Here is a 15244-nt window from a genome sequence, read left to right on the forward strand (position 1 = left end):
TCTTTGCAAAGCAAGTGACCATACAAATACGCCACGTCAACTACAAAGAAACCACCAACGCATTATATTATTGATTAAACTAACAAAAGTAAGTTACTTTGATTAGTGAAAAATAACAATATCCACATAAACACAAGTTTTACTTTTCCTAAATAACAGTATGATATTGAAATTAAGTAAAATTTCTGATAAAAAAAATATACTTTTGAAAGGAAATCATTAATGACCCCTAAATAATTATTAACTTAATAAAACATTAATTATAAATATTAATTTCGGATATCTATAGGGTGATTAAGCGGTTGAGAGACGATAATCCATATCCCACCCTAAATTCATCCATATTCATATCCTACCCTAAATTCGAAAAAAATTTATCATCCATATCCCACTCATTTAATTTCGGGTGGATAAATATCTACAAGATAAGGGTGGGACTCCCATCCCTACTCGTAGTCCACTTGGGCGTGACCCGGGCGATGCAAATTGACAAACATCGTACTCCAAGCAATGATTCTGAATAAGATCATGTATTCATAAATCATAAGTATCTCAATGCCATGGCCACATAAATTTGAAAGGCGATCATTTACTTGAGAACTATCCATTTTATTTGATTAAGGCCACGTGGAAGAAACCTATTAACTACTTATCTACAATCTGATTCCTACACACACTGCACTGCTCCATTCCCTCAAGCTCTCAAGCCACTAAATTCAGTTGAGTATCAATCAGTTGCAAGAATTGTGGAAAATTGAAGCAGATAATAACTATGGATACCAGCATGGCTAGTTGTTCTAGAAGCATCTTACTCCCTAGAATTTCTTCTCACCATTCCACTGCCTTGTTGCCTCCTCCTTCTATCTCCACTTCACTCAACCATAAGGTATATACTTCCCTGTCATTTGTTTCGGTTTTTATTTTAACAAATTGCCGATTATATACGTGTGTTTTGTGAACCATCACATTAACGTCTTCCAATGGATGCTTGTAGATTATGATTCATATTAAGCTAAGATTCATACAACTTATTTACGTACTCAGTAGTCTTTATTATGGGTCTCTCGAAAATAGTCTGTGCGCATTTTTGACACAAGGGTAAGGCTGCTTATATTCGCAGTTAAGTATATGCATCAGTAAGGAGTTAAAATTAAAGAGTAAAATGTGGTGAGTAGCAAAATTACAAGGTTTATTTCTTCAAAGTTGAGGAGAGCGACTGGAGTTGCGAACCAGCTCGACTGATGGTGTTGTTGCTGTGCAATAATGTTGAGAAGCTAAGGCTAAACTTTTGTAGGGCCTAAAATCAAGCTCACTCTTTGGAGAATCATTGAAGATGACAACAAAATCATGTTTAAGGGTGGTTAAGCCAAACTCTGCTGGGATAACCAAATGTGCAATTGGAGACAGTTTGGTAAGCCACCATTATACTTGTCTATGTCATCTAATTTCAGCAGTTAGGGTTGAGTTAAGCCACTTTTTGGTTTGGTGATGCATGCAGGAAGAGTTCTTAGCAAAGGCGACAACGGACAAAGGTTTGATAAGAGTGTTGATGTGCATGGGAGAAGCACTTAGAACCATTGCCTTCAAAGTTAGAACTGCTTCTTGTGGTGGAACTCAGTGTGTTAATACCTTTGGGGATGAACAACTTGCTGTTGATGTGCTTGCTGATAAACTTCTTTTTGATGTAATTTTCCTACACACCCTTCTTACATAGTACATTATTACCTTAATCATCTTCGGCTTTACAAATTAACCGTCTTACATACATTGCCTGTACAAATTAAATGATGCATAATAAGCAATTGCAATGCAGGCCTTGGAATACTCACACTTCTGCAAGTATGCTTGCTCAGAGGAAGTCCCTGAACTTCAAGATATGGGAGGCCCTACTGAAGGTTAATTTGTTATTATTTTGTTGTACCGCTTCAATTAATCAAAACTGCTTCTAGTTTAGTAGTGCGGACTAAATTCATCTACTGAACTTGGTAAAAAAATATATAGGTGGATTCAGCGTGGCATTCGACCCCCTCGATGGCTCTAGCATTGTCGACACAAACTTCTCGGTAGGGACCATATTTGGAGTGTGGCCAGGAGACAAGCTAACCGGGGTGACAGGCCGTGACCAAGTGGCTGCAGCCATGGGAATATATGGTCCTAGGACTACTTATGTCTTGGCTCTCAAGGATTTCCCTGGAACCCATGAATTTCTTCTTCTGGATGATGGTTTGCGTCTCTTTCATTGATACTCGCGTAACTAAGTGAATCATAACATTTACCCAATAAATAGAAACATTGTTCATTCAACTCTACTATTAAATATTTGACCCCCTATATATTTGTTGTGCACGTGCTATTAGGAAAGTGGCAGCATGTTAAGGAGACAACAGAAATTGGTGAAGGGAAATTGTTTTGTCCAGGAAATCTAAGAGCAACATTTGACAATCCTGACTATGACAAGGTTTCTACTACCCTTTTACTTATCACTGAACCAAGATCGTCCCCAATTCGGAGTACTTCGATATTAGTCTTATGTTACAAGATTATCACGACTGCATTTTGAGACAATATTAGTCGTATGTAACGAGATTCAACCGCCACAATGACCAAAAGTCTGAAACTGAGATTTAAAACTATGTTCTGCCCACCTTCTTAGACCGCCATATAAGTAAATTACGGAGTATTTACTAATCGTGTATATTTCTGATTGTAGTTGATCCAATATTACGTGCGACAGAAGTACACATTGAGATACACCGGAGGAATGGTCCCAGATGTTAACCAGGTGCTATTTCAGTTCTTTCTACATGCATGATTTTTAGATTAGGATAAAACCCTATAAAATCCTCTGCTAATTTCTCTTAAAAAATGATAAAATGAATCATAATCCTAGTTCATACTTCATACACTATATATGAATTATATGATTCCGATTAGCTAGTAATAATCATGCTACGGAAATTTTCTTAGCATGATTACTACTCATACCTTGCCATTTGCGGGAACCCTTGAGGCATTGCTCTGCTTAGTGCTTACTACTCTTGGATGAAATGATCCTGAAAATGCGTTATGATGACATATCGAGAATTTTGTGTATAAATGCAGATTATAGTGAAGGAGAAAGGTATATTCACAAATGTAACATCACCTACAGCCAAGGCAAAATTAAGGTTGCTCTTTGAAGTAGCTCCTCTAGGACTTTTAATTGAGAAAGCAGGAGGTTATAGCAGTGATGGGACCAAGTCTGTGCTGGACAAGGTGATTGAAAACCTTGATGACAGAACCCAAGTTGCATACGGATCAAAGAACGAGATCATCCGATTCGAGAAGACATTGTATGGATCATCTAGACTTGAGGAGCCAGTTCCTGTAGCTGCTTAATCAATGTATTTTTTATTTTTATTAAAGCATGATTGTCGCCTTTTTGTTTTCTTTAAATGAATATGGAGCTAATTCGAAGTTGAGATTCGTTTCTTGTATCATATCCTATATGTATACTATGATAATGAAAATGTAAAGCAAACTGTACTTCTACATTTGTTGTGTTTTCCTCCTTTCTCTAACTGCTCTTAAAGTTGACACTCGGTCTATAATACATCAAATTGCTCGCCATAGCTTTTGTTCTTGTGGTATTGCTCTCTGGTGTACCTATGTCAAAACTCAAAAGCAATTTAAGTTATAAAAAACGTAACGCGCCAGGTAGGGATCGAACCTACGACTTTCTGCTTAGGAAACAGACGCTCTATCCGCTGAGCTACAGGCGCTACTTTGATAATTATGGACTAACGTTTGTTTTATAACTAAACACCTTGGTAGCTCAATTGTCTGGGAATTGAACACTAGGGACTTGGGAGACGGGAGTTCGATATTCTCGGCTTCTCGCAGTCAGGTTCAAACAAGATTGAGCTCAATAGAAGATTAGATGTTCAACGGAGTACATTCGAAGTCCTATCCTCTATATACATACACATTATTCCTTTGGTTATTCTTTATCCTAAACGCCCAAACCAATTCCCATTTCGCACTCCACTTTTCTGACGCACTCCAGCTCGCTTGTGGCGATGAATTCAAAATGAAATGTAGCCATTGAATTCTGTTCTTGTGTATGAAAAAGTTAAGAACAAGAAACGTATTTAGGAAAGTGTTTTGTATTTCTGTCTCTTTCTATTACAACCTATGTATCTATTTATACAAGATACGACATTCCTAATAGCAAATATGGTAAAACCCATATACCAAAATATTTACACAATATAAACCGATATTATATTACTATAATATCGTAATACCCCCCCTCAAGTTGGAACGTGGGGATCAACAACACCCAACTTGGATAACAGATAAGAAAACTGACGCGCACCCAAGGCTTTGGTCAATAAATCGGCTACTTGATCAGAAGTATGAACGTAAGATGGCGAGACCAAACCACCCTTTATAGCATCGCGCACGAAATGACAATCCACTTCAATATGCTTAGACCGTTCATGAAAAACTGGATTGCGAGCTAAATGAAGAGCTGCATTATTGTCACAAAATAAAGACGCGGGACTAGTTATAGGGACACAAAAAAATTGCAAAATCCCCCGTAACCATTTGACTTCACAAGTAGCCGCGGTCATAGCCCGATACTCAGCTTCGGCCGATGAAAGAGAGACGGTCGGCTGTTTCTTAGTCTTCCATGATACTATACTACCACCGAGAAATACGACATAAGCAGTTAGAGAACGTCGCGTTAGCGGACAACTTGAATAATCCGCATCACAATAGACGGATAACCCAAGAGAAGAATCAGACCGAAAAAGTATACCTTGACCAGGACTCCGTTTGAGATAACGGACGACCCGTAATGCTGCGGCCAAATGTGACTGCCTCGGCTGGTGCATAAATTGCGAGAGAATATGCACACTATACGATAGATCCGGCCGCGTATTAGTTAAGTATATGAACCGACCAATTAACCGGCGGTAAGACTCGGGATTATCAAGCAACTTATCTCTCGCCAGAGCCAATTTGTGGTGCTGTTCAACGGGGACTTGATCGGGTTTGCTGCCAAGTAAACCCGTTTCTTGCAAAATATCGACCGCATATTTACGCTGACAAAGAAATATACCAGAAGCACTTCGCGCGACTTCCAAGCCTAAGAAATATTTCAAATTTCCAAGGTCCTTCATATAAAAACAAGTGCTAAGATATTCCTTGACCCGACGAATACTATCAGCATTATTACCACCAATTACGAGATCATCAACATAAACTAATATATAAACTTCAATCCCAGGAGCAGTGTACGCAAAAAGAGAATAGTCTGAGATACACTGCGTGAAACCATATGCAAGGAGGGAAGTAGACAACTTTTCAAACCAACACCTAGAGGCTTGACGAAGACCATATAAAGACTTTTTAAGTCGACAAACTGTACCTGGCTGATTGACAGAATAGCCATGAGGTAAGCGCATATAGACCTCTTCCTCCAAGTCACCATGGAGAAAGGCATTGTGCACATCCATCTGGTGTAATTCCCAATTTCGCGCTGCGGCAATAGCTAAAAAAACACGGACAGTGACCATCTTGACAGTTGGTGCAAAAGTTTCAAAAAAATCGATTCCTTCTTCCTGCCGGTTCCCAAGTACCACTAGACGCGCTTTATAACGCTCCACAGACCCGTCTGCACGTAATTTGATTTTATAAACCCATTTATTTCCAATAGCTTTCTTACCGGCTGGCAACTCAACGAGCTCCCAAGTCCCATTTCGAATCAAGGCGTCAATTTCAAAACGCATTGCTTCTCGCCACTGTTCATTTTTCATGGCCTCACGAAAAGAACACGGTTCAGTACAATTATCAACTGCACTCATGAAAGAACGATGTCGTATAGAAAAATTATCACATGACATAACGTGAGCTAAGGAATACGGCATACCTGAAGATGGCGATCGATCCGGAACAGAAAGGTGGCTATTAGGAAAGGCACGGGCAGAGACGGTGACATATTCTTCATCACTGTATTTTGACCAAGGTATGTGAGGTCGTTTTCCTCGTCCAAAATCTGATTCCTCATGATCAATACTATTTATGGGCTGCCCAATAGTCTGTGCAGATCCCTGCTGGTCACGCGGCTCACGCGGCTCGGTCCCTTGCTGGTCACGTGGCTCATGCGACTCGGTCCCCTGCTGATCATGCGCCTCTCGTGGCTCATGTAACTGATCAGACCCCTGCTCAGAACTAATTCCAACACCACCCATAATTATTTCTCCATCTCCTGTATCAGTGGGTACCTCCACATGTGGCTCAACAGAAGGTGTATCACATTTGAGGAAGGGAAAAACAGCTTCATCAAAAACGACATCACGCGAGACCAAAAAATCCTTGGACTCTAAATCATACACCTCCCACCCCTTCTTACCAATGGGATAACCAACAAGAATACAACGCCTACTCCGTGAAGCAAATTTATCACCATCACGACGAGAGTGCTTGGCATAACACAAGCAACCAAAAACTCGTAAATTATCATAAATAGGCAATTTATTGAATAAAACCTCATAAGGAGTTTTCCCTTTGAGAAGTGCAGACGGAGTACGATTAATAAGATAGCCTGCAGCCAAAATACATTCTCCCCAAAATTCAATAGGTAACCCGGCTTGGAAACGTAAAGCACGTCCCACATTAAGAATGTGACGATGCTTTCTTTCCACCCTACCGTTTTGTTGCGAAGTACCAACGCAAGTAGTCTGATGTAAAATACCATGGGTATTAAAATAATTAGCCAAACATGTAAACTCCGTTCCGTTGTCAGTTCGGACCACTTTTACATCAACACTAAATTGTCGTTTAACCATAACTATGAAATTTTGGAGAAGATGAGACACCTCACTTTTCGACTTAATTAAATAAACCCAGACACCACGGGAAAAATCGTCAACAATTGTCAGAAAAAATTTGCTACCACAAGACGAAGGAGTACGATAATCTCCCCATAAATCACAATGAATTAACTCAAAAATCGTCTTAGCTTTATTCTCACTGACGATAAATTTCTCCCTTGTTTGTTTGGCACGTAAACAAATATCACAAAGTTTATTATAATTATGACTGTCACAATTAGTGCGAATGAAAGGCAATAAACTAACTATTCTTCGTGAAGGATGCCCCAATCGACGATGCCATAACTCAATGTCACCGCCCCCTGCCTTCGCTGAATGTGCGTGAACAGTTGGAGTTGCTTTTAGAAGAAATAGCCGACCTCTCTGCTCACACTGACCAATCGTCTTCTTCGATATGCGGTCCTGGATAAAACAAGAATTAGTGGTGAAATGAATTAGACAATCCAAATCGGTAAGTAACTGATAAGCAGATATTAAATTGCACTTGAAATCGGGTACGTATAGAACATTGTTTAATGTCAGATTCCCTTCCAAACTCACGCTCCCAATTTTAGAAGACAAAGAGTACTTCCCATTAGGAAGAGCAATATTACATGGCTCGACATTCTTTATGTCACGCAAAAGATCAATAGAACCCGTCATATGATGGGTAGCACCCGAATCAAGTAACCAAAATAATTCATTAGCCGTCTTACCAGACATTCGAGAACTGGACGCAGAGGCACTCGCATGTGCAACATAAGCCTCCCACTGTTCTTTAGGAATGGTGACAAACTGTTGATCCTTCTTACCATCAGTAACACGAGAGTTATTGGTCTGCGTATTGCTTTTCGCACTTGAACCTCCACGTCCGGCAGAAGAGCTGCCACTCTTCCCTCTATCGCGCCACCCTTTTGGATAGCCTATAATATCGAAGCATCGGGCCCTGATATGACCCCATTTTTTGCACTTGGTGCACCATGGACGACCATTATTCTCTGCACCCTCATCATCAGGACGCATAGAAGGAACTGATGCAGATCGTGTCGCTACAAAACCAGTAGGCTCTGCAGAACGTGCGACAAAACTGACGGGATCACCCCTGTTTTCGCCTCCGCGTGCCCCTGCAATGACCGTGGCTTGACCACGCACACCCTCCTCTTGAATCATCGTGGAATAGGCACGATTGATTGAGGGCAAAGGCTCCTGTAAAAGAAGACTGGAAACAACCGTAGAATAGGCAGAATCAATGCCCAATAAAAAGTCGTGTAACTTACTTTCATCGCGCTTTTTATCGAGCTGTTTATTAATCCCGCATTTACACCCACCGCAATCACATACAGGGTTCCGGTCATACTTATCTGCTTCGTCCCAAAGCTTTTTAAGACGACCGTAGTAATCGGTCACGGTCTCCTTGTCACCCTGTTTGCAAGTGGAAAGAGAGCCTTTGAGACGATGCAATTTGGGGCCGTTCCCGACGCTAAAGCGTTGCGCAATATCGTCCCACAAATCTTTGGCAACTTCAGTATATGTGATCATTGAACCTAATTTGGGTTCAATGGTGTTAAAAATCCAGGTAACGAGCATAGCGTTAACCATATACCAATCCTCAAGATCATCGGACTTATCGTCTGGTTTGGTAATTGACCCATCGATAAAACCCGTTTTCTTCCTGGATCGAAGAGCACCTTTCAATTTGATGGACCATTCATCATAATTATCTCCGCGCAATTCAACATGAATGATTTTATCACCAGACTTATCGGAAGTGGAAAGAAAATAGGGACTGAGTTTCTCACCCTTCACCATGTTGTCTGAATCACTCGAAACAGAATCGGAATCGGAGGACGAGTTATCTGAAACGTTTGATTGATGATCCGGCGAAAGACGACCGCCGTCGATTCCGCTCATACAACCCCAAAAGAACAAAAACCTAGACGTCTGATACCAAGTTAAGAACAAGAAACGTATTTAGGAAAGTGTTTTGTATTTCTGTCTCTTTCTATTACAACCTATGTATCTATTTATACAAGATACGACATTCCTAATAGCAAATATGGTAAAACCCATATACCAAAATATTTACACAATATAAACCGATATTATATTACTATAATATCGTAATAGAAAATCAATTTAAATGGATGTCCGGACCTCAATGCATCTAACTCATGTATTCCAGTTAAGAAGATGCTAATATAATGTAGCACTACCATAATTGATTATATTGGAACTCTTATTGTAAGATCTAATTATGCAGCATCAATTTGTTAATGGAGGAAGCATCTTTTATGAATTATTATGAGAAAAGATGATTTATTATAATTCAGAGATAACTAGTGTCTTGACTGTAGGAATATATCAACACTGCAAGATTTTGTAAAAGAAAAGAAGGCATCAAAATATGCATCTGCCTTTAGCCCAAAGGTAAACATTGATACAATACAAGCATCAAACTTTAGAATCACAAACAAATTGGATTATAATACTAATACAGTACATAGTGATGGAATAATGCTCCCTATTAAGGCACTATTTATTTATTAATTCCCCACTAACAACAAGAATCTTTTGGAAGAATACAAGTGAAAGTTTATTTCAGGAACAACAGTGGCAAAGAAACTGAGTTTGTAATGTGTATCCAGCTTAACTAATCTATTGTATACAAGTAACCAATAAATGGTGACCAACCAGAATGAATACAAGAATTAAGCAACAAACTTATTGTTTGATAAAGCTGCATAAACATGGTCACAATGATCAAAATCCCCTCTCCAAAAAAAAAAAAAACAAAAAAATCGGAATTATATGAACAAGACTTGAAGATGAGTGTGAGCAACGGAGGAGACGATATAAACCTCACAAAGCTTGAAATGTACACACCTCTAAGGCTCTGGAAGGGCCAAAGGATAAACTGAAGGTGGATGGTCAGTTCGCTGCCCGGCTAGTGAATAGTACGCGACGATATGAGATGGGTGATCAACCCTAACTGGCTGGCCATTGTCGCCATTAACGTCGTACTGGTCTCCAGGAATCAGTTCAATGTTCCAATAAGGTCGCGCCATTTCTAGGAGATCTACAATTCCCATATGTGAAGCTCTGTACCCTTGAACCCACATATACCTTAGAGAAGCTAGTCTTGTTGCAGCAATAGCCAGTGCACGTTCTGTGAAGCAACACGCCCTAATTTCGAGTTTTTGTAGGCTCGGGCAACCCCTAGAGAACTCGAGAAGTCCTGTATCGGTCTCTCCAACAAATCCTAATAACATCCACCTTATGTTTTGACTAAATTGGCCTATGTACTTAAGACCAACATCAGTCAGACCTCCTTGCCTAAGATACAGGGCAAATCTTCTCATACTTTGACAACCTTGTAGAAGATCTCGTACTCCGTTGTCGAGGGGTAAATCAGCAATTGTTTCTTCTTTGTCGAGTAAAACAACACGAAAGTCATCTAGACTTTTCAAGTTCGCTCCTATACGTGTCAAAGCTTCGTTTGTTATATCAGTAGCATAAACTGCTAGGTATTCTAGCTCTCGACATCCTTCTGCGATAGCGATCAACCCCCTTTGAGTAACTACACCCGAGTCTTCTACCACTCCATGTTCGTCTGCACCATCTGCCCCTCGTTCAATGCGTAGTCTTTTCAGTCTCTTACAACTTTGAGATACAATCTCCAATCCCGCATCACCAATTACATTAGTAGTCTGTTAAAAAGACAGAATGAGGACGCAAGAATTTTGGCATTATGTATTGGAGAGATTCTTGGGTCCTCCGGGAGGACCGTACTCGTTCACCTAAATTGAGTCTACCAAACAGAATATTATAAAGGGAATAGGTGAAGGAGTACGGTCCTCCCGGAGGACGCAAGAATTTTTCTTATTTATTGTATCTATAGCAAAGCTTTCAACATTTGCCTTTTGCTGCACTTGGTTGGCAAGTTTACTTACCTTGCTAAGACCAATCACCCAAGCCACAAAAAGAAACATGGAAGGGAAAAAAAATTAAAAGAACACAAGTCAAAGCAAGGAAAGGGTTGTTTTGGTAAGGGAAAGATTTGAAGATTTAATATCAATCCGGCCGTATATCATCGCCGTTGCTCCAGAGTACTAGTTAACTAGTCTTTCAAAAAGAATTGACATCTAAAACATATCTCAAATAGACACTGGACCTGGTTCAAAGAGGACTGGCAGTTGGTCTTAATTTCGACAGAATTTCAAATGAGGGATACCAAGAAGGAAAAAAGTAGGCAATATTCTTGAGATTCGAGTCTAATGGCCAAGTAACTCTCAAACTAGCCTGAAGATTTTTGAGGTAAGTAAAACATATAACTAAAATGAACATATAAACAGGGCAAAGAAGTGTCACATACCTCCAAAACTTCCAAATTCGGACATCTACGAATGAGATCACAGTGCCCATCACAGCAAAGTGATGCATAAACTAGATCCAGACTCCTTAGTGACTGAGCAACGGGAAAAAGTAAAGGCAGATGATTTTTTTGGAAATACATGAGACCGACCGAACTCAGTTGGGCAGGAAATGAGATATCAGCATAGTTTTGGTTTTCAGAAAATGAGCCCCCACAGAACTCTTTTAATGAAGTTGCTAGACGGTAAAATCTGCCAAGCTGTACTAGATCCGTGTCACCAATTTTGACAGAGTTTAAATTAGGACACTTCTTGGCTAGAAGTTCCAGATCTTCAACGCTAATTTGCTCCAGAAAAGTCATGTAGAAGTTCAGTGTTTCAAGAACTGTGTTATTTGATGCCAACTGGTGAAACCATTCACCATTCCTTTCAGTGATGGTGCTGTCTTCCAAAAAGAGGGTTCTCAAATTCCTGTATTTATAAAATAAAAGGTTAGTCTGAAGGTTCCTCAGAAAAAAAAAAAAAAAAAAAAAAAAAAAAAAAAAAAAAAAACGGTTAGTCTTAAGGTCAGCAATTAGTGACATTTCTACAAAAGGAGCAGAATCAAACATAACGCTACGGTACATACATATAACTTCCCATGAAGAAGAGAAAGAAAGGTAAACAATTGTCTGGTGGTAAACACATGCTCGTAGAACACTCATGACCCGTATCAGCCATATCCACACGCCACCATTGATGACTTAAAGACAACTAGTACCAAAAACATGATTTTGTAAAACAGAAAAGGAAATCCAGCACAAAGGGACGCACCACGCATAACACATGAACTGTTTTCCCAAATTTACGCATTTCAAAGACCACGTATAAGACTATATTTTATTTACCGTCTCTTTTCATCATTAGCAGCTCACAAGTTACCGATTTGTCCATGAAAATGTCAATACAGAGGTGTGTACAAACTATAACATCCTACATAATTCTCACAAAATCGATACATATGGGGATTTTATATTAGTCATCAAAATTCCGAAAATTGCACTCATAAATTTGGTGCATAATGTTCATAGAACTTTGCACGGGCTTTCTGACTGGCTACCTGGTAGGCTGATACCCTACATTCAACCGATGTGAATATGTGATCAAGCATTCTCCCTTTCCATTGATCAAAGAAACTCTACACCTAAACCCACATTGATTAATTCCTCTAGGACTTTCCTCTCAAGTCTACTTGTTCTATGACCACCACAACATTATGCTTGCTTAATATTTTACTCTTTCCGTCTTAGTCATTTGTTTACCTTATATTCATGGTGAGGAGGTATTTCAATCAAGGTAAAAAAAAAATGATTGTGACGGAGGGAGTAATAAACAAAAAAAAAAAAAAATAGATATCACTTTTGACCTTTAAAGAAAAAACCATCAACGGCGAAAAACTTGTGACAGAATTGGTTATTAGACACAAGATTATGCATACATGAGCAACACATTGGTAAGAAAAGTATAGATAAACATGTATTATGTCCACAAAAGTGCCCAATTGCAACTTGAAACAAAGTAAAAAGCTGCAAAGTCAGAGAAATTGCTCAGGTACCACCCATCACATTACTACAACAGTAGTTATTGGGTGTGACAACGTGCAGGTGCGACGTACAAAAAGTGACCATAAATAGTGAACATTACTAACAGAGGTGCACTTGTGACCTAGTATGAACTCGAGTAATCACAAAACAGTCATGTATACCCAAGTCTTGTCGGTTAATTTAAATAATCAACCATTTTTAACAGCTCGAAATTCCAATTTCAAAAAATGATGATAAATGCACAACTTCTTCCCCCAAAAAATTAAAACATTTATTCTCTCTAAAGGGCAGAAATTTATAATAAAAATTTAGATGAGTAGATAAACCTGGATGTTAGTCGATATATTATACAATAGAAAAGAGGAAAATAATAATACAACTAAGCTCAATCATGATGACATCAAAGAAGACACTACTTATTGGTTGGAATTTAGAAAGCTCAATTTATTTGATAACCAATTAACCATCAACTTAAACATCATTCAGTCATCCATAATTATACTAGTAAAGTAACACATTAATTCATTAACCACCGTGGTCAAGAATTATACTTCCGTCACCTAAGCGCCATAAAGAATAGTCGAACTCTACTTCTTCATATTCATCCTATTTTTCAATACTCTGCTACAAGTTTTTATTCTAGTAACAAAAATTCGAATTTCTTTATTCGAGTTATTCAATAAAATATTAGTTGGTCCCCTAATATTGAATCAAGATTTATAGTTGAACTTGAAATCCTGGTTTGGCCACAATTAGCTACATAAATAGTATTGAATTTCTTATCTTAACGAACGAATTGGGATATTTTTTGTTTTCGTTAGTTTACTAAAATACTAGTTGAGTGGCAAGAATATTCAATAAAGAATTGAGCTCCAAGTTAAAATCCCGATATTCAACCAAATAACAAATAAGAAAGGTGAATAAGAAAGATGAGAAGAAATAAAACCTGCAGGTACGTGTAATAGTGAGCAAACCATCCGTACTAAAACCGGAACACTTGTCCAACTTAAGGGACAGCAAACCCCGAGCTTTAACCGACGCAATACTGTGAAGATCAAAGTCAGTAACAATCATTCTCCTGAGATGAATGGAATTCAATTTAGGAAAATTAACAATGACATCAATCCAAGGGCGTGCATAACCACCCCAATCCTCAGGTATAAGATTAAACATAGCCGCCCTGGGCTTTCCCTTGAGCTTCAACGACTCGAGGTTGGGAAAGCGGTTATGTAACCGCTGTGGCGTGGTTGTGTAGCATAGATCGATAGTGACGTAACGACGAGTCCAGCGATCTAGCTCGAACCAACTGCGGCATACGGAAGAGATTGATGCCCTGTCTCTTGGATCTTGAATGTATGGCAATACGCACCCTATTATCTCATCCGACATGGGTCTGTTGGGGTTGTGGTTGTGGTTGTGGTTGTTATTGTTGGCCATGACAAAAATAGAAAGAGTAGTATGAGATGAATTTGGGATAATGAAAATGAAACCTAGTAAAGCAGGAGTCGATAGTTGATAACAAAGAGGAGTGATTTTGTTATGAATAAGATGGAATTATGGAATTATGAAATATATGAAACTAATTTGTTTTTATGGGGGGGAATTTAATGTGTCAGATATACATTATACAGTATACACACAACAATGCGGACCTCAGATGGGGAATGGCCAACAAATGATATACAAAGGAGAAAAAAGAGAGAGAGAGAGAGAGAGACAGGGTTGATATATAGATAAATGATTTTGTCAGTGTATGGGCGTGGCCTGTTTGATTAAGGGAAGAGTCAACTTTTTTACATTTTATTTCCATTAATATTATTATATTACTATTGTATTATCTCGAATAATATGCTGCATTTTAAAGCTTAATTCTAACAAATTGCTCCAAAGATTCCACCCAATCTCCCCTCCCATTACATGCTTATGGACTACGGGTGGTCAAACGGGCGGGCGGGATCAGGATAGGGTTCAGGCGGGCTAGGCCGGGCCTAAGAAGGTCAACTGGACATAGCCTCAGTGGGGGGATGGGTTGGCCTAATGAGGGTGGACTCAAAACTGGCCCGAGATAGGTTATAGGGCAGGCTGAGGCGGGTCCATGTTGTTACTGAAGCGTCTTGGCCTAAGAGTCCTTTATAAGCGGAAGCCATTACGGTGAGAGAGGTTCTAGCCTGGGCGCTTGACAATAATTTCTTCATTGCTGTAAACTCGGAATGTCTCCAACTTATTTTACCGATGATGAATAAAGGATGTCGTACACCACTGTGTTGAGGGCGTTCGCAATGACATTTTCCATCTACTTTGTGGGATCACTTATATGTTTAGTTATCATTTAGTCACTACAAAATTACATATCCACTTTAATAACTAACTAATTTTGCAGTAATACAAAATAAATATGAAAATTATATGTGAGCAAGTAAAAGTTATACAA

At 39.1% G+C, this 15244-nt stretch overlaps 2 protein-coding genes and 1 non-coding gene across 3 annotated transcripts; 1 reads left to right on the top strand and 2 right to left on the bottom strand.

Moving 5' to 3' along the window:
* Positions 1 to 522: 522 nt before the first annotated feature.
* Positions 523 to 3533, top strand: LOC141643055 (sedoheptulose-1,7-bisphosphatase, chloroplastic). The gene is made up of 8 exons (XM_074452078.1): positions 523 to 886; positions 1295 to 1411; positions 1499 to 1684; positions 1814 to 1895; positions 2002 to 2223; positions 2358 to 2458; positions 2711 to 2782; positions 3103 to 3533. Exons 1-8 carry the CDS (start codon positions 773 to 775, stop codon positions 3376 to 3378), a joined length of 1170 nt encoding a protein of 389 aa, XP_074308179.1. The 5' UTR covers positions 523 to 772; the 3' UTR covers positions 3379 to 3533.
* Positions 3534 to 3688: 155 nt separating this feature from the next.
* On the bottom strand, positions 3689 to 3761 carry TRNAR-CCU (transfer RNA arginine (anticodon CCU)). Its single transcript has one exon. It is a non-coding gene; the product is annotated as a tRNA-Arg (tRNA).
* A 5556-nt stretch (positions 3762 to 9317) lies between these two features.
* On the bottom strand, positions 9318 to 14558 carry LOC141643056 (coronatine-insensitive protein 1-like). Its single transcript, XM_074452079.1, has 3 exons — positions 13760 to 14558; positions 11233 to 11701; positions 9318 to 10567 (listed from the first exon to the last, which is right to left on the bottom strand). Exons 1-3 carry the CDS (start codon positions 14248 to 14250, stop codon positions 9746 to 9748), a joined length of 1782 nt encoding a protein of 593 aa, XP_074308180.1. The 5' UTR covers positions 14251 to 14558; the 3' UTR covers positions 9318 to 9745.
* Between the last annotated feature and the right edge of the window lie 686 nt (positions 14559 to 15244).

The sequence above is a fragment of the Silene latifolia genome, chromosome 2 (assembly GCF_048544455.1).
Source record: "Silene latifolia isolate original U9 population chromosome 2, ASM4854445v1, whole genome shotgun sequence".
Taxonomy (NCBI): Eukaryota; Viridiplantae; Streptophyta; class Magnoliopsida; order Caryophyllales; family Caryophyllaceae; genus Silene; species Silene latifolia.

Excerpts from the sequence above, each read along its gene's own strand:
- LOC141643056 (XM_074452079.1), bottom strand. The coding sequence starts at position 14,250 with ATGGCCAACAATAACAACCACAACCACAACCACAACCCCAACAGACCC. Across the intron at positions 11,702-13,759 it reads ACTATTACACGTACCTGCAG|GAATTTGAGAACCCTCTTTT; the intron begins GTTTTATTTCTT and ends TTATAAATACAG. Across the intron at positions 10,568-11,232 it reads CGAATTTGGAAGTTTTGGAG|ACTACTAATGTAATTGGTGA; the intron begins GTATGTGACACT and ends TCTTTTTAACAG.
- LOC141643055 (XM_074452078.1), top strand. The coding sequence starts at position 773 with ATGGATACCAGCATGGCTAGTTGTTCTAGAAGCATCTTACTCCCTAGA. Across the intron at positions 1,412-1,498 it reads GTGCAATTGGAGACAGTTTG|GAAGAGTTCTTAGCAAAGGC; the intron begins GTAAGCCACCAT and ends TGATGCATGCAG. Across the intron at positions 1,896-2,001 it reads TATGGGAGGCCCTACTGAAG|GTGGATTCAGCGTGGCATTC; the intron begins GTTAATTTGTTA and ends AAAAATATATAG.